Source organism: Dermacentor silvarum, chromosome 3, assembly GCF_013339745.2.
Source record: "Dermacentor silvarum isolate Dsil-2018 chromosome 3, BIME_Dsil_1.4, whole genome shotgun sequence".
Lineage (NCBI taxonomy): Eukaryota > Metazoa > Arthropoda > Arachnida > Ixodida > Ixodidae > Dermacentor > Dermacentor silvarum.
In genome coordinates this window covers 82,246,501-82,265,759 of record NC_051156.1, presented here as the reverse complement: position 1 = coordinate 82,265,759, position 19,259 = coordinate 82,246,501, and the positions used below count along the sequence as shown (strand labels likewise).

The following is a 19,259-nucleotide window of genomic DNA, read 5'->3' as shown; positions in this document are numbered from 1 at the left end:
ACGACTTATCGACTTCGCGGACAATTTCGACCTGCTCGATAAACTTAGATTTTTTGACGAATCGTCGCCCTGCACACGCGGAAGAACGGAGGGGCGGGAGCGCGCGGCACAGCGTGGGCGAGTTCGCAAGAGCCGACGCTGTAGAAAGCAGGGAGGAGGGGGGGGGGGGGGGGGGGGGCTCCTACAGGACGGGTCTCTCGCTACTCAAAACAAACAGACGCGACACGGCTCGAAGACATGGCGACGACAGGCAAGATCCTAAGCAGGCGGAGTTCGAAGTCAGAAGGGGGAAGGCTGCAGGGGCGAGCCTCGAAGATGGAATTCACCACGTCACCAAGCCATAGACAGAGCACCGCGGTGCGGATGCTCGGCGGTGGATGAAAGCAGGGCGCCTCTCGGTACGGCGCTCGCGCGCGAGTGAGTGAGAAAGCGGGACATTAGCAGCTGCCGCCCTTTCTCCTCAATCTGCCTCTTCGTCCGCTATAGCCACTCGTAACTCGCATTTCCGCCTGACGCTTCTCAATTAGACGCCGCCGCCGCCGCCGCCGCGCAGTTTGCGTCGTCGCGGTAGTGCGCGAGCGCTGTTACGTGTTGCACAAGAGGAACCCGTTGAGAACGGCGCTCTCGGCCGACCCGGCCCCCTTCGCCGGTGCCCCAGAAAGGGGCCCACGTCGGCGGTCGGTGCCTCCACCGAGACACCACCAAGGCTCTCGAATTGCGGGAAAGGAATGCCACACACACATACACTGGAAAAAGGACTCGGGAAGAACTGCGAGGAACGAGTGCGAGAAGACAAGGGGGGCGGGGGAGTGAGTTGGAGTGTAGTAACCGTCGTCGACAGACCGCGTGACGTACAAGTGCACGGGCTGAGCCGAGACGCATGTCGCAAGAATGCACAGAGGGAGAGGGCCGCTCCGCAACAGAGCAGTGCACACACGCCTCGAGCCCCGACCATTCATTCATTGGGGCCGCGCGCCGCAGCAGCAGACGCGGGATGCTTGCGTCAAACGGATGAAGGAAAGGGGGGGAGGCTGGTTGTCGTGCCCATAGCGTGCATGGGGGCATATACACACGCAACCCGCGACGCAGACTAGGCGGGGTGAGCGCCGCACGGGAAACTCGCTTCCTGCATCCAGCCAGCGTAACGGAAGAACGCCGGCGAATGCACGGAGTGCATGCGCCGGTGGGCGCTGCTTCGCTCGCCACTTGCGTTGCGCGCAGCCAAAGGTCGAGAACAGGTGGTGGTAGAACTTGGCGCGGCACACGCATTCCGGGGTGTACGCGCGCAGTCCCCGAACTCGTACTGTTTCCACTCGAACGTTTCGCTACAAATTTCCGGTGGGTGCACTCGGGTATAAGCTCCACGAGTGTCAGAGAAACATTTACTGTGCGCTCCCCGCTCCACGTCCCGATGATTCGCGCCAAATTACGTGGCCGTGTCGAGCAGCTGTTTCTACGCGGGTGTAAACGTCTACCAAAGTTAGGCGCAGTGGCAGCGCCTGCTGCGCTAGCTACGCCCACCCAACGCCCCCCCCCCCCCCCCTCCCCTTCACTGTTCGTCAGTCAATCGATGTCGCCGCGCTTTCGAAACGAAGTTACACACACTCCTCCGCGGAGAAAACTGCACGCACTAGCAGACGCTTCTGGCCTACACGAAAGCTCTGCCAATTACGGCACTGCTACGTCACCTTACTGTTATGACATCTTTGGTCTGGGTAAACAGATGCTTACTAGTACTCCCACGTAACCCCTTGTCTTGAATAAAACGTCAACACACCATAGCTATAGGTAACTAAAACCGAAACTAACTGAAACCGAAACTATGGTGTGCTACGATACAAGTCTCCATATGTCACACTTTACGCGATATTTCAGAATACTACTTGGCCTAACGATGGCGAGGAGTTACGAGGTAAGAAATGCAGTACAGCCTTTACCTCAAAACGTTCCGCTAAACCCAACGGAAGTGCCCCTAAGCGTAGGCGATTCAACGCGCACGACACGCGATCATCGGGAACACGCAGCTCGTTAAGCCTACTCTGAAGGCCGCTCGGGCCCGAGGGCAATGCCCCACTGACTACCGCGTTTTCGAAAGGAAGGTTTAGAAAAGTGGGTGAAGGAGAGCGCTAACTGAGAAAAGTAAAAGCGGAGTTCACGGCTGCACAGCGCATCGACGAGCCAACGGTGACCGCGGACGTCCCACTTGCATGCTGGGTGTTTCTTGCGGGGCACCGGTGGCCGACCGCACCGTTGAACAGTCACGCGGCACTTACGCGGAGACACGCGCAGGTTGTGCAACCTGTAACGCGGGTTAAGGGAGGCGAGAAAAATCGCAGCCACCGCGCGCTATAGCGATAAAATCCACCTGTCACGATTGCCCGCGTCAAAGATAAAAAAAACCGCGCAGCATTCGGAACGTTGATACTTACTGCAGCGGTGATGAAGCGAAGTACAGCGAATGCGGAACAAACGAGCTACAGCAACAGCTATGGAGCTGTCTGAAGGTAAGCAGCCCTCTCCGCTATCGGCGAACGTAAGAAACGGGCTTGCTGCCATAGGTAACGAGCGGCAAGATTTCGTGTGAAAAGGCAGCTAGCTACATGCAGACGAAAAACGAAAGCAGGAAGTATTTCTATAGTCTCAAAACACAAACAAGACTCGTACATCTAAGAGGGAAAATAGGACAGCTTTTCCTTTACAAACTCGGAAACGCTACGCGGTAGGATCTTCCTGCCTATATAAGGGGGGTGATAGCTATAGAGTCCAAGAACCCCGGCCTCTGGAGAGCTCTCAGAGGTTTCTGTCGATGGCCGCAAATGTGACCATTGTTGGGGTATACAACCGGAATATTACTGTCCGCGGTATAGACAGTTTTCATTGACACGCCAACGCATCCGGGGTATACTATATATCACGCCGAGAAGCCGCGTAAACAAGTAATAGCACGACCACACTACCGGCGCGTCTCGCACCGATTTGCAATTTGATAACAGTGGTAATCCAATGTACGGACAGCTGATATATGGTGCACTGACGTCATCGTGGACGCCATGTTTGGGTACTACAGCACGGTGAAAAGCTGCGCTCGTGACTTCACGTGAAAGCTATCCATATAGTACTAGCCTACGGAATCAGCCGCTCGTTGCCAACTACACCCGACGATAACGCGTGCTCCACTAAGTCATTGTTCCAGCTACATCCCTTTTCTCTTTCACACATGACTAAATGTACATAGATAGCACCACAGGCCGTTTACATGAATGTTCATAGCGCATAGAGCACAAACGCGGCATAGCAGCGAGTCGTGTTGGGTGGGCCATTCGTGGCTTGCAGCACCAAATACCAGCACATTCCTTAATCGCTTAGGCTTACTTTTCACATTTCTGCAGTAGCAGGGCGGCTATTCGGCAGCTTCTTTTAGCATGTTCACAACGATTAATAAACAACGAATCGTTTCTTTTTCTACTGCCTCGATTGGACAAAGTACTAAGCAAACGAAAGGCTGCAACAAAGTTACAAAAGTGTTCGCAGAGTATTGCTTCAGATGCAGCGACCCCCGACTCAAGAAAAGCTCAGACTTTACTAAACGAGAAGCCCGAGGCTTTCTCTCGACACTTGCAACCGTGTTATGACATCGCCGCCGCGGAATATAACAGTCCCGCCTCAATGCCACCAGAGTGGTAACACGCAAGAGGAAGGTTACACAACCGGAGGCCAACTTACAAACCGTTGGCATCCGCGGCAAACAAAGAAACACAAAACGAAGAGACCGCAAAGTTGCGTAATCCGCACCGAGCAAAGCTGGTTCACCCCGAGGCATGTAACCCTCGCCTCCATCGCGGTACCCGCCGCGGAATGGACTGCGTACACATTTAAGCGATCGCCGAGTCACCCACAGGAGGAACACGGCCACGTGCAATAAAGGTCAGCCGTCGGAACATGTTTGGCGGGGTTCGAAGATATCGCTTAGGGCAATTGCGCAGCGATTGTAGTAACGCTCAGGATTGCTCACCCAACCTGATAGTGATCTGCGCAGGCTTTATAAACTACAGTCGAACCCGGATACATCGAACCCATATATAAGGAATTATTGTGTATAACGAACAGCAGAAAAATCCCCTCGAAATTTTTTGTATATGGTTTTTTTTTTTAATTTTATATAACGAATTACCTATATATCGAACTTTCTTGCGATCCCCTTCAAAGTCAAGATATCCGGGTTGGACTGCATTTCAAACCGGCCGAAAGCGAAATAAACACCGAGCGGTGCACGGTGACGGAGTGTGCATATATAACCTGACTAACACTTCCATCTGATTCAGCGTAATACGGGGGAGGGGGGGGGGGGGGGGGGGGTAGGTGATGCAGCCAGTGTTGCAGCTCATATTGCTCCGTGCCGGAGAAACGTGGTGGAGTGCGTGAGGGCGAGGTCACGCATGCATGATCGCGTTTGGCCGTTGCCGGCGCAACGCTCGAAACCCAGACCAACGACGGCCGATGCATCTACCATGTGTAAGTACGGGCAGCTGCGTCTTTGGGCCGGTGTACTGCGCGCGGATCGGCGCACTCCTTCGCCAATGTCCACGTCGGACTAACCCACGACTGGCACAGCTGGGTTTAGATTGACTTCGCGTTCCGCTTAGCGTACACACAAGCCCCGCGCACGGGTCCCAGCAAGACTCAAAAGAGTTTGGGTTATCGCGGTATATACACAGCAACATTATGGCGTATACGAATGCCGCTGGCGCTCCCAAAATCAACGCTACCTAATGAAGAGAGCCTTACTGATGGAATTGGTGCCCCAAATCGATACTGTGACTATATACATACGTGCGTGTGGGAAACTCCGTATAGCGAAGGAATCTGGATTAGTTTTTTTTTTTTTTTTTTTGGTAGCCGAGAGCGGAGGGGAGATATAGATTGATGTAATCTATAGGCAACGTACTCTTTCTATCTCGAAGCAAGACGCTAATTAGACGTCTGCTGCCGCAACTGCTTTTTTTTTTTTTTCTACACTGATCTTCCGGCTAGAGGGACGAGTGGTCTGGTCTGTGCAGTACTCCGCAAACATTATAGTTAACATTATCTCGATAAACGGGGCAGAACGGGCGTTTTTTTTTTTTTTCCCCTCTCCGAGCGCATTCAGTCACTGGCCGGAAAAGCGAGCCGCCGCATGCAAACCACTCCGTGCTCTCTTAATCTCGCCCGTCACGAGCTCGTGACGAGTGACGGGCGGCCATGTTTGGAACGCGGCCCGACGTCGCATGCAGTCAACGTGCCCCAGCCGATGCAGGGGGCGTGCGTTCTGTAGACGCTCACAAATGTGTCTGCTGCATAAAAAAAAGTAAAGGCTGTGGATACCTCCTCACACGTATTTTGTTTGTGTCACGAGTATCAACAAACGATCTCGCCGATTTTTTTTTTTTTTTTTCCACGAAACAGCCGTCCGTGCTACTCGGGTAGCGTATAGCACATATAGAGGGCTGCGGATAAATTCTTACTGCCCGAGTGGGTACGGCGAAGAAGGCGCACCTGAACGAATATAATTTTTTTAAAACATTTTTGAATCGGCATTCCACACCCATCGGTACGAGACTTCCGCGCCCAGGAAACCAACCCACGACCTCGTGTTCTGCAACGAAGCCAACTACCATGCGGTGTGACTCTACCGAAGTCAGCCCATTTTGAATCCCGATACGATGCAATTAACGTACACCGTGTCTTAACGTGTGCGTATGTTCATTGCACATATAGTCGAGGGCGTCGAAAATATCTTTTATGTGTGTGTGTGGCAATGAAGAGAAAGCTACGGGGGCGGAGCTTTTGCACGCGTGTTACTGCGCGAAGTATTCAGGCAGCGTCTGAAAAACGCCTTTTAATTGGTTTCTCGGTGCAGACAACTGAATCGGCTATAGCGTCCACGTGTGGCGGCATTTGTCCAAGCGCAGAAGAGAAGAGCAAGAAAAAAAAAGTCAAATTTAACACCCCGTGATCTATATTTGTCTTATTTTGATGTTGTAAATGACGCGTTTACGTCATCTCTTCCCCAGTTTAGTTAAGCCTAACGCGGATGAGAATGCGGGACTTTTTTTTTTTTTTTTTTCCGGAGCGTTCTCACACTTGTGCGTGATTTGCCTCCGTAGCTTTCCCTTCACTGCCACACAAAGTTGCCCGCAAGTATACATTGGAACGAAGCTTCCCGACTCTAAGCTTCACTGCTGATCGAGTGTGTAGACATGCCAATTCGCAAAATCCCTGGAAGCCACCGACTGACGACGTCATCACGTGACGTAGTGCTGCGACGAAGAGGCTTACGGACAGAGCTAGACACGTGCAACATCCAATCGCATTTCACCGCCCGTTCTGAAATAAAGTTATATCTAGAACAGGTGCCGGCATCAGGATGTCTGGCACGCCTTCAGGCGTGGAATTGCTGCAGTTTAGCACTTGCAACGCGTTGCCCAAATACGGTTGATTAAATCTTCTGAATAGTTAAACAGCTAATCGGCGCATATTACGTAATTTCTGGTGTCGCACTTGCGAAAGACATGCTGTTGCCGAAATACTTTTTTTCTGTTCTGAATTGTCACTACGATTTTTTTTTTATTTGCCTCTGCTGGGATGCGGTATGAACGCCCTCAAACGCACAAACATTCCATGACCTCGCGACGAAAATCGGTCGCGTATTAAAATGCAGATCCATAGGGCTGTTAAGTCAGCGGAAAAGAAAGAAAATTCGGAGACCAGACGCCGCAGATGAGAAGCACGGCAATTGCTGTCAATCGTGGGGAGCCAGAAGGCTTTTTGTAAATATGAAAAGAAAAGGTCACGCTTGCGTCAACGATCGCCGACAATATAACGCGACTCCACGGAAGCAATGGCCGAAAAGCTGAATAACCACCACGTGACAGTAAAAGACAAGAACGGATGCCCGTTTCTGAATGCGTACCGATATATCATGCCAGACAGCAACGACACAATCTGCGCTAAATTGGCCTCCTCGCCGACTTGCTCAAGCATCGATGGGGACGAGGCAATGGCCACAAAAGAACGGGCGATCAGCGGATGCGTGCGGGCTTTTTTTTTTTTTTTTTTTTTTTTCTTAGGGGGGGGGGGGGGTGTATGTGTGCTCTTCCATGTTACGCGTTGGGGACAGAACCGCGGGGACGAAAACGGGAATCGACAGTCATTAGATTGGCAACGAAGAGGGCCGGTGACGTCACGCTTTGACGGTACCGTTACATGCTTATAGGAAGCGTTAGATCAGTAGCATAAAGGGGCGGGGGAGAGAGATTGAAGGCATTCTTGAGTCTGCCGACAAGAGAATGCGCAGAGGGGATCTAGGCTGCGAGGGGGGCGTCAAACATATGACGTCATGTTCACAATCCCCCCCAATAAAAGCAAAAAAAGGGGCGCGACCGACACCCCTGAAAAACCGCGTTTGAGCTCTTTGCGCTTAGTGGGAAACTGAACATGAGCGGCGAAAACGCCCCCGAGAAAGCGCAACGTGCAGCGAGAACCTGCCCGAGTTAAACATCGAGAACCGGTAGGCGACAACGGTTCGCGCGCCGAGACGTTAAAAAACAGGTTCGCCCCTGCGTGGTGGTGCCTATTGTCGGCGGAAAGAGAGCAGCACACAGCGTCGGGCGCCCGGAACGATGACCAGCTTAAACGACGACGGAGGGCAATGCAGCAGCCCGCCCAAGCAACCGGCAAAAAAATGCCAGGCGACGCGGCATAGCAAGATCGCGTGACACGCCTACCCGCGGCCGTCTCCATCGCAGATGGAGTGGCTGAATCGAAGTATTCGCTGCAGCGCCTCGAAAGGAAAAGAAAAAAATACCGGCGCAAAATGAAGCCGGCAAGTAAGCAAACGCCGTTTCTTTCGCGGTCGACAAACGTAGTTTTGCGAAGCAGCAGCCTCGGATTTTAATTATTCCCGTCTTTTTGACCCCATGACAGGGACGAAATCTGGCTTTCCGGCCGAACACCGGTTGTAGTATGGCAGCTACCGCCGGGAGATTCAGGAAAGGAAAAAGCCACGTGAGAGGACGCCGGCAGATGGGTGGTGGCGTGATACGACGGCGCGCCGCCGCTATATTCGAAAACGCGGTAGTGGCCGCGATCGATGATGATGTCCGAAGAAAACGAGAGAAGTAAACGAAGCGTCCGCCGCCGCAAATATTTCTGCGTTCGCGCAATTTCTTTTTGATTCTGCACGCACGTGCATGCAAGGTGGTGGCCGCGTCCCGATCTAAAAAAGAAGAAAACTCACCGAGCGCCTTGAGGAACTCGTCGAAGTTCTCGCTCTCGGAGAGCTTCCACTTGCCGACGAAAGCTGCTGCCATGGCTCTAGCTACGGTGGGTCGGTGCTGTAGGCTGAGACGCTGACGGAGGTGCGGCTACGAGCTGTCTGCGCGGGCCGGGGCTGAAGTGAACTTGCGATGACGGCTTCGCCGGTCTTGTGTGTCTCGAGACTCGCTCAGCTCGGTAGACGGAGAGGCGGGTGGAGAGAGACGCGTGCAATTGGAAGGGAGAGAGAGAGAAAGCGAAAGGGCGCTGAACAAATCACACACAGCACGCGAGGAAGAGGAGCGATGCCGCGATCCCGCGCAGCTCTCCTCCTCCCGGTTTCTTCAGCATCGCTCGTTCTTTAACGCCCTCCTCCGCGTTTTCACCCTTTCAAGTCTAGAGCGCGCGTTTGCCCGTGTGTGACAAACAGCAACTGTAGCCAGAGGCACGTGGGGGGAACAGTGCATCCACCCGGGCGTTTTGGGCAAAAATTTCCGGAGCAAGGTTCGAGTGGCTGATGCGTTAATTATCTTTGGTCATTGCTTTAGTTGATGAGTAAGAGCCGCGCGCGAGAGAAGAACGTAGTGAACGATGGAGGAGCGCTCGACGCGCCGCGCCGGACGCCACACGAAGGAATAGTTTTTTTGCAAATAATCACAATGTGTAACGTATTTTGCCGGTAATTGTTGTAGTTCTCACTGTCTCAACTCTCCGTTATTAAGAAAAATAGGTAATTTGTTTTTCTTCGTCAGCGAGCTTTCTTGTATCGCCACCAGGGGGTCTTTTGTCGGGGCGCGTTTCTGTTTTGTTGTTTTTCCTTGGCTCGTTCGCGAATGCTTACGCTGGTTCGAGGTACTTGCATCGCGATCTGCTAAATATTGTCCAACGGTAAGAGTGGCTTTCGTATAAAGAACATCCAAGTATTATATGAGTAATTAGCCTTATGCGGTGCAGTGTATATGCCAATCATGGGCCTAAATCTTTAGCAGCCAGCCAAAAACTGCACGGGAGTTTAGGGCGTTAGGCCTAGCAATGTTACAAGCAGTAGCGCATACGATGGTTTGTTGCAGCCACTGTAGTTTAATGAGCTTGAACGTTCATTATTTCAAGTTGCACGCGCGTGTTTTTTTCTTTTTCGCAGATGACACGCAACTCGCCGACGAGGTCCGACAGAACTCCACCGAGCTCCTACAGCCGGACGGTAGGCCTCACTCCTAAAACGGAGCCTAGTTTCTTCCGATTCTCTTTGTGCTTGCAAAAACAAACTGTCTGATCTTTTACGATGTTTGCCCTGTCGCAATCGACATGTTATGATGTGTGATTGTCGTGATTTTGTGAATATGCGTGCGTAAATGCCATAGTACCCTAGCTAACAATAAAGCGACAGGGATCAATGTTTACTAGCGAAGCAGCCACTTATCGCAGGGAAATTGAGATAACACCAGCGTTCAGCTGTGTTCTGTCTTGCATTGAGAACCACAGAAAAAAAAAACAAGGAAGAAAAAACTACCTAATTTTGTGTAAAGTGGATCGGGCTTTCGAACAGCTGTTGCGCGTAGTGGTGATTCTCCCGTCGCAATGTAATCGGGCTTTCCCGAAGTGCAAGGCTTTAAGCCGCGTAGCTCTGTTGATAAGAGAGTCAGGATTTACGAACCGTGCTAAATGAATTTAGAGAAAAAGCAATGAGCCGTTCGTGATGTTCACTTTCCCGCGGTATTAACACGTCTTGTATGACCATTGCTACCCAAGAAACATCTTGAGATTGGCACCGTCATACTGTCGACCACAGGCGGATGACACCCTCCCAGCCTAGCGGGGCGAAGGTACGTAACGCCATTCACGGTAAACAGTCTGTCATTCTTGTCTCTTTTAGAGTGCCCTATTTGACGCCTGATGTCTCCCTCCCGTAGACGTAGCCTTTGTTCATTCCCCCCTCGCTGAGATTAAAAAGCAAAAAAAAAAAGAAAAAACAAACTGCAAAGTCTGCAGTGGCGAAGTAGTAAAATAGTGTAGTTTAGGAGCTTAATTAAGCCTTGTTGGCATTTAATGGACTTACATTTGCATGTAATTTGCAGCCGCACACTTTGTTGTGCTGGTAGTGCTTAGAAAAATGTGCACTGCTTCTTTGAATTATGCAGGCACTAAGTATTTGTCTAGAGGCAAGTAGGGCAGTCGACTTTCAAATTTGCAAGTTCTTTTTTCTTACCAGAAAAAAAAAAAGGAGTGGGGGGGACAAAGCATGTTGTCTTGTATTCAGCATAGGGTTGCCAATTCGCATTTGCAGAAGTCGTGGTAGTGGGTGGGGAATGTTTCGTGGGGAAATGCAGTGATTAAACCTCGTGTACTTTTGTTGGTTGGTGGTGGAATTGCATTTAAAGCAACATTTCACTTGTCTATTTGCTGCCTGCAGTACGTCATTACATGATCCTTCCTCATGTGCCACATCTGACATTGATGTTCGCCATGGCTTTTAAAAACTGCGTCATCTGGCATTCAACAGGAATGAGATTCCCTTTGTATCCTGGCCAGGTTTTCTTGGTCGTAACCTTTTATGCTGGAATGCCACCGACGACACCTAAAGTAACAAAATAGGCGAAATTGAGCACATTTGGGCTAATGAAAGCCATGCATCCTAGTTTTGTTTAAGAAACGTGCAGCTGTAAAGTGTTCTTGTGGTCTTAGTACGTGATAGAGGACGATCCCCAGAGGGCCACATCAGTGTCAGGGCCGTGGGGTTCTTGATAAAATGCAGCAAAGTCTAGCAAAATCGAAGATAGTTGGCAGCCTTAATCCAGTTTGAATTGGCTGCGTGTGGACACTGCCCTTCGGTTGCTTGCCTTGTATGTAGCAAAATCATGAGCAGATGTGTGAACCTTGAAGCTCTTGATAACAGAACCAGAGATCACAAAGTAGGCCTGGCTTTAATTGGAATAGTAATGCCTCAGTCATTTATTGGCTTTGGCAAAGGGCTATATGAGACTATCCATTTAAAGGTTGTGGTGCAGTAGCTAGGTGCAAGTTCTGTGAAACTTATCCAATATGAATTCAGTTGGCAATTTTTTCTTTATCTGCTTTCACACATCACTGCGAAATTGTGCTTTAGGAATATATTCACCTTGTAATTAGACATCCTCCAACGTTCATGAAATATTGGCATTGATGTGGCAGCTATAGAATGGATTGCAGGATTAAACTTTATTCTTAGCACGGAACCGAACTTCACCTTTGTTACGTTGCCTCTTTGCGAAATGTATATGAATGTCTGCAAGGATTTGTCCGCAGCTGTGCAAACACGCTAGACATATCCAAGAATTCCTGAAAGAATCCAACTGTTCTCAGCACAGTTAAAACTCAATAAAAATTGTGCATTGTTCTTCAGCAGCACAAGTCACCTAAAGTAAGGTTCAAGCTGCTCTTTTCAAGCAGTCTTTACGGTTTTCTTTGTAGCAGTCTTGACAGATGGCAAGTACCAGGCTTCATTGATATGTGCTGTCGTGTCTTTTCCTTCCTCACGTCCCGTCTTCGCGCTGTTGCGAGAGTGGACCATCACCAGCTCGCCCAACTTTGCTGCAAACCTCGCTTCAAGTGCAGGTCATCACTACATTGCAAAGTTTTCTAGTTTCATGTTTCACTCCTTGATACAGACCTTTCGGTGCAATAATCCCAAAGAATCGCATTAAGTGCCTCATTTGACAAATTCAATCCCTGTTTTTTCTACCTTTCTGCACATCATTGGGCCCAGGGAACCCATAGTGACACACGCCCGCCTTTATCCCCCATATTAGATGTTTCTCTTTCTCAGGATACCGACAACTCAAGGCATGGCGCCAGCCGTCGCCGGAGCAGTTCAAGGAGCCGCAGCCGATCCAGAAGTCGTAGCCGGGACCATCGCAGCAGCGCTAGGGGCAGTGGAAGTCATCGGTCCCATAAGCGTCGTGGCGACCGTAGTCGCAGCCGGGAGCGTTCCCACCGTCGAGACCGGAGCCGGGAGCGTTCGCGAAGCCACCGGAAGAGCCGTAGTCGCAGCGGAAGCCGGAGCCGGAGGGAAGTCCCAAAGAGGTCCTCGGCGGAGAGGTTGCAAGTGGAGATCGGACCACCTGCCCCCCCAGCAAGCAGCATGGCTGCAAGGGCTTTTCTGGCAGTCACAGCATGTGAGTGTTGAGGAATTAGAGTGTCGATTTGTGTGTGGCCTGGGTGAAGACGCTTAGGCTTGGCAGAAGCCTAGCCATGGGGTGCCTTGCTAAAGTTGTACTATAATAAAGCTAGACTGTTAGAACTTCCTCCTTGAAAGCCTCGCAATGTTTGTCTTAAAGCCATGAGATGATTTAGTTGCTGAAGTAAATTCTGACCTTGGTATATTTTCATGTCATCTGCGACGAACTGGGTGCTTTTATGTACCTGCCCTGTGCTGCGCCAGTTCCCTTAGATGCCATGCATAACCAGGCACTAGTGTTGGCTTTAAGCCAGAGTCTTGCTTGGAGAGGGCACCACAGTCCCGCAAATATTCACAGGGGGCACTGTGAATAGGCATCACCGATGTGTTCTCGTTGTACAGGTTGGTGTGACTGAAATGCATTTTAACATAAAAATGCAGTGCAATAAACTTAATATCAGTGGTTGACATGAATTTGCTTACTATGAGTGGGACTGTATACTGCACTTTCACAATCGCAGTGTGAGCCTTCACCCACATCGACGTCATTTTCTTGCTTGCGGAAGCTCTGTTCGTGGTGATTGTGTCACTTTTTTGGGGGGCTTCTTGAAATGCTACTTTGTCAATTATATTTGAATTTAGTGTCCTCTTAAGTCAGTGCTCCCAGTCTTGCGCCAAACGAGATTTCTTGCTCCATCCTGGGGGATAAAACGAGAAATGTTAGGCGTAGCGTAAAGACGTAGGAAGGAAGGCAGTGGTGTTGATGAGAGCAAACAGGGGTAGATGACATGCTTGTTGACATTGCAAGGAAAAAAAAAATGGAGTTAGGCAGACCATGTAATGGGGGCGTAGGGCAGATAACTGGTGGTCTATTAGAGTTGCAGAATGGGTGCCAAGAGAAGGGAAGCGCAGTCGGGGGCGGTAGAGGACTAGGTGGTGTGATGAAATTGGGAGACTTGCTGGTTATCAGACAGGGCCAGCTGGTGCAAGACTGGGGTAATTGGAGATTGATGGAGAGGCCTTCATCTTGCAGTGGACATACCGTGTTTATTCAAATATAAGGCGACAGTTTTTCGCGGAATCCTTAGCTTTGGTCACCCCGCGCCTTATACGTGAATTTTTGCCTTTAGGTGTGGCTTCATGGCTGATCGAATTTCGCCTTATAGTGTGGCTATACAGCAGCCCATTATAGCCACATTACTACAGTAGAACCCCGCTTATGCGTTTTTCACGGGACCGTAAAAAAAACCCGTAAGAACTGGGAAACAGGAAAAATTGAGAAATAGGAGTAGTGTTGAACTGCACACAATATTATTTTAATTATTACGTGTGAAAAAAAAACTCGTAGTTTCGCCCGACAGCGGAAGTATCGATTGCGATAGCAAATTAGTAGACAGCTATACAAAGTAAGTATAGTAGTTTTATCGTCCGTAAAAACTTGGAAACATTCGCTTAGGAACTGAATTAACAGTAGGCCTCGCCATGCTTGGTCCCAGTGCACACAAGCCAACCTGAACAAATCACACCCGACGTCCTTCGAGTGCAACAGAAGAAGGCGCGCTTCCTCCCTGCTTTTCTTTCTTTCGCGTGCAATATTTAGACGCGGTGGCCGGCTCCCGTCGCACATACAGCATAAGGCGCGCGGCGACGGCGTTATTGTCCTTGGACTTAATACGGAACATGTATGAGCCAAACAAAACCAATTTTAGGGCCGCAACGCGTCTTAGACACCATCTTTAGATAGCAAATACAGATCTTAAGGGCCATACTTTTGCTGGCGGAAACCGAAAATATGTCATAAGTGTCGCCCCCAGCACTTTGAGCGGCCAATGCCATCGTCAAGCCAAGCGACATGAAAAGTCCAAATGGCCGCTCGGGCCGGCGCGGGGTGGCAGTTCGCAACGTATGATGCGGGAATGGTCCCACACTTGCAACGTAACAGCGGGGTGGGGTTACCAGTGCATTGGGTTCTATGGGAGCTGTGCCGGGACCGGCCGAAAACAGTGTAACAGCTGGGAAAACGCAGCACCTGGGAACGTAACAGCGGGGTTCTACTGTATAAGACGAAATTTGCGCTGTCATGAAGCCATATCTAAAGGCAAAATTTACATACAACCCAGATTTTGCGTGTTGAAGCTTCCTTCCCACCCTATTTCATGGTTGCCGTTTTGTGTTTTGCTTGTTTTAGTACAGTAAAACCTCAATAATTCGGATTTCACAGGACCGGAAAAAAATGTCTGAATTAACTGAATGTCGAATTATCGTTGGTATCAAGAAAAAAATAAACATGCTTACTACGTCTACACGCTCTTATTTACTCAATGAATCAGCAAACTCTGTTTCTATTTTGCAAGAACGCAATGCAGTTTCTCGCCATCTCGTGACTGATTAGCGCTCGCAGCGGCGAAAGTCTCGCGACTTCCCTCACAGTGCGCGTCTTCACCTGAGACACGGTTTTCAATACCGCACGCACATCGCGATTATTTTTTCGCCAATGTCGCCGGATCGCCGCCCATCGTGATGTAGACTGTGCTCTTCATCCGCGGCCGCTGTCAACGCGATCATGCACGGCGACCTTGTGGTTCTGAAGGCGCGCGGCCGACGCACGCACTGAGCGTAAACGAAACTACTTTTTGCCACAACCGCTGCGGACGAAACCGTGGTCGCTATCAACGCGATCATAGATGGCGACTACGCAGTCATGAAGGCACGCGGCCAACGAGGTGCTATGCACAAACGCAAGAACGTTTTAAAGGCTCAAATGGGCCCGAAGCATTCCGGCGTTGCTGTCATTCCCATACGATTTCCACTGATGCGAACTCTGTCACTTCATTTCAGTGGACGCAAACGTTATGGCTCGTTTGCTGCACTCGCAGAGCTCCAAGAGTTGTCAGAGTTAACCGATGTGTGGCCAAATACGTCCAAATTAACGAGAGGTTCACTGCATTAAATAATGCATACACCTGCCGGGACCAAAGGACGCATCCGAATTAACAAGGTTTTGCTGTAGTTCAGTATTTCAGCCAATCCCTGCCGAGTCTGAATAATTCGTGGGCTACTCATATCGCGCACACTTCAGTTTGTTTTTCTTGGGTCCCCCAAATGCACCCTCGCCTTGTAATTGTGAGTGCCTAACGCTCGAATAAATACGGTAAATGGACTGAAGATTATGATTGCAACGTGAGCCTGGTTTCTTTGCACGCTGGTGTTGACACATTGATCTCATTTGTTGTGCAGCGGCTGCGACAGTGTCCCAGCAGGCACCTACCATGAGCGTGGGTGCTGCCACCCTTTCTTCAGCCTCGGCAATGCCACCCGGCGTGTCGGCCGCTCTAGCAGCTGCCAGGGCGGCGGCTGTGCGCTCTGGCCTGATGCCTCTTGAAGCACTCAATGCCCCCCCGCCACAGATTTCCAACTCGCTGCCCAGGTATGGCAGTTCCTTGCTCTCGGTTGGTTTGTGTAGTGAAGCCTTGGGTTCAACAAGGGCAACCGTAGGTGATGTCTGAAATGTGGAGGTCATGACACGTTTTCGGCTCTGCAACTGCTTTTGGCCCCTGCAGCCAGTCAAACCAAGGCCTTTGAAATATAGTCCTGTTACTTGGAGGAAGCTGTTGCTGGTGCTTGGATTTGAGAACAGTCGACATTCATTACATTGGACCGTGATGCAGTCATTGTTCGATTTTTCAGACATGCTCAATAATACAGACTCCTTTGCGGCACTGTCACGTGCCCCATAGAGTCAATGTATAAAAATGTTTGTAATTTTGGATGTTCATATCTTCTGATTTACGTGTACTTTTTACCGTACTTTTTAACCCTAACCGCAGGTCCAACGTGGCATCCATCATAGCCATTTTAATTATCTTGCATGCTGATCCGCTAGCCATAGCCAGCCATAGCACCACGGCCACTACAGTCGAACCCACTTTATAACAATATTCACGAGCCACGGAAATTCCATTGTTATAACCGATACTTGTAATAACAGGGTTGCATGAAAAAAATCAAAATAAGGGCATGGCAGAGAGCTGTTATGAGGAAACTCTAAGGGAGGGGAGGCCAGTGCCTCTCCCCACTACCTTCCTCCGTCCGGCTGCTGATTGTGTTGACTCGTTTAACTATTCAACTATGCTTCTCCCGCATGTAATAAGCTGTGGCTGTCAGCGTTAAAGAATGGCACGGCTATAACTGCAAAGCAGGGTCACTGGCGGCAAGCGACATGCGGTCTCTGCCGAGGCATCCCTTTGCTGGCCTCAACAGGGGCCTGTTAAAAAATGCGTGAAGGTTGCCGCGGCAGCCTTTCAGCTTCACTTCTCATTGGCAATGTCGGCAAACTGGCAGTGTTTGCCAACATCTTTCTCTCTCGAAGGTACCTCGCGAAAACGAAGCCCCAGAGGGGCTGAAGCAGGGCCTCCTGCGCGGACAACATTGAGGCAGCCCGCTCTATCGCGTTATCGCTGCCGTCGCTATACGATGCAAGCCCGTTCGGGATGATTGCCTTGTCGTTTAGTTTCCTTAGTTTAGTTCCTTAGCACTTAGTTTCCAAATCTTAAGCCCTGGCAACGTCGTGCAGCGCCGACGTTGCTGTGGTGATCAGCGGGCGGATCAGCCATCTTCGGTTCTGGCGGCGAGTCAAACGAGGCTGAGAAACCACGCGGCCCGGAACGATTTATAGTGGTGTCACAGCACCACTTTTCATTGCGATGAAGCTCGATCTGGATCGAAATTCTCGACTGCGATTGGCTCCCTCGCACAGCTTGTGCAAAGGAGTCAAAAGTGCGCTGTGCGACACCCGTATTAATCCGTCGGCAGAACTGCGCAGTATAAGCAGCCACCAAGCAATCGCAGTTAGCGTAGTGCATTCGTGTTCAGAGAAGTGGAAGGGCGACGGGAGAAAGGCTTGAAAACAGTGCGCGGCAGTGTGCAGCTGCTCAAATATCTTTTTTATTTTTCCTTTTCAAGGATTTTGCATTCCATTCTCTTTCGGCACGGACACACAGTAGTAGCCAGACTTCATCGTTATAACCGATAATGCCGCATGGGGCATTGTAGTAAGTGGGTTATTTCACCATAGAAAACATACAAAAGTTGATGGTGCAGCAGCTGCTCATTATTATAATCGACATGTTGTTAAAAGCGGTATCGTTATAAGCGAGTTCGACTGTATATTGTATCAAAACCTCAAACCAGCGCACTATCGCATTCCAGATTGCTGGCAGCCGTAGCTATGGTCATAACCTTTTGTCTTTATCCACATCTTTGGTTAGCTTTGGGATAGGTCGTGTGATCGCGTTGTGCTGCTGTGCACTTTCTTTGCCGTTCGCTAAGAAGCTTCCTGCTGTTTGGTGCTGTGCTTTTCATGGAGCGGATTTGCCGCTGACAGCGCTGGCGCTGACTACACCTTCGTCTTCTAAGCGCACAAAGCCCTGACATAGGCTGATGATAGAAAAGAAAGCTGCCATCATCAAGCAACCTGAAAGTGGCTGGTCACAAGCGGACATGGCCAAGGACTTTGGAATTTCATGAAAAACAAGTTGAAGATCTTGGAAGTGGCCAGAAAGTTGACCGGTGCTCAAAAAAAAGAATGCGAGTCAGGGTGTTTGCCTGAAGCCTAAGGGAGGATGCGACTCTCGCATCACGAAAAATGGCCAAAGAATTTACTTTTTGAAAATCACATATTCAGTTTCGATAACTTTCCTACCTGATTTATAAATATCATCACTAAAAACCACGTAGAAGTGTTCTAAAAAATTTGTTGTATCAGCCAAGGTGGCAAAAAATCTTGAGAAAATCACAAAAGAACGCTTTTCAAGCTACAATATCTCCGGAATGGCGCAACTGAGCGCCATCATCTTGGTCTTGTCAGAAAGCGCATCCCTTTGTCTTCAAATTTGCCACTTACGCTATCTCCTCCATACAGAAACAAACGCAGAAAAACCAAATACAGTGTAGACCGCTTATAACGTAAGTCGCCGGAGTCGCGAATATCCGCACCATAAGCGGTACCGCACTATAACCAAAGCAACAATTTTTAAGGCCCGCACATATGCAAAACATGTGCACCGAGCCGCCACGCATATGCGACAGTCGAGGAATGCGGCTAGAACGTTTGCATTCAATGTACAGTCAAATCTCGTTAATTCGAACCAATAACGCGGCGGCGCCTCCGACCGGCATTTTAAAAAAACGCGGCGGACATTTCACCCTCTCTCAAATGGTAAGGTCGCCGATTCTGCGTTGCGCCGGAACATGCGTGTACGTGCCGACGTCTCAGCCACTTGTAGAAAATGGCAGTGAACCGTTCTTTCTTCTTTATGCTTACTCTACTTTCTAGTCACGTGTTGACCTTGCATGTCGCGGCTACAGCGCAGAGGGAAGCAGCGGCGCTGTTCCAGGCCGGCCAATGAAACTACCCACGCCGGCAAACACCCGCTTCCCGATAATGGCAGAAAACGAAACTTCGGGGAGCTGGCGCCGGGCCGGCTGTAGCGGCGGCGCCTGCACGGCGACGGGGGCACACGGTGACAGTCGAAAGTGAGGGAGCTACGAGGGAGGGCGAGGGGAGCCACCGAAGCGGCGGAGTTGCCAAGGCGAAATCCGCTTCCCTGCCGCCCTCCTCCCTCACATTCCACGGTCTCCGCGTGCGTCCTTCGCCGTGCTGGCGCCCCCCGCTCGCTCGCTCGCTGAAGTTTCGTTTACTGCCGTTATCGTGAAGCGAGCGTTGGCCGTTTCGTGGCCCTCGCTCGCTATGCACGCCGTGATATTTCACGACTCGACTCGCACTCAAGATTCTGGTTTCAGCCGTGGTTCGTTC

The 19,259-nt window shown here is 50.3% G+C and overlaps 2 protein-coding genes across 3 annotated transcripts in view; one reads left to right on the top strand and one right to left on the bottom strand.

The window, feature by feature from the left end:
* LOC119445543 (sodium/calcium exchanger regulatory protein 1-like) overlaps nt 1-8,501 on the bottom strand; it is a 37,809-nt gene extending 29,308 nt beyond the window's left edge. Inside the window, exon 1 of the mRNA XM_037709811.2 lies at nt 8,276-8,501. Coding sequence (XP_037565739.1) covers nt 8,276-8,348 — 73 coding nt within the window. The 5' untranslated portion in view covers nt 8,349-8,501. The remainder of the gene's footprint in view (nt 1-8,275) is intronic.
* Nucleotides 8,502-9,086: 585 nt separating this feature from the next.
* Nucleotides 9,087-19,259, top strand: part of LOC119445542 (arginine/serine-rich coiled-coil protein 2) — a 29,453-nt gene continuing 19,280 nt past the window's right edge. Inside the window, exons 1-5 of one of the 2 annotated variants that reach the window (XM_037709807.2) lie at nt 9,107-9,180; nt 9,434-9,493; nt 10,042-10,115; nt 12,095-12,443; nt 15,683-15,872. In XM_037709807.2, coding sequence (XP_037565735.1) covers nt 10,086-10,115; nt 12,095-12,443; nt 15,683-15,872 — 569 coding nt within the window. In that variant the 5' untranslated portion in view covers nt 9,107-9,180; nt 9,434-9,493; nt 10,042-10,085. Of the gene's footprint in view, nt 9,181-9,433; nt 9,494-10,041; nt 10,116-12,094; nt 12,444-15,682; nt 15,873-19,259 lie in introns of both variants that reach the window. The other variant, XM_037709804.1, reaches the window with a different exon arrangement.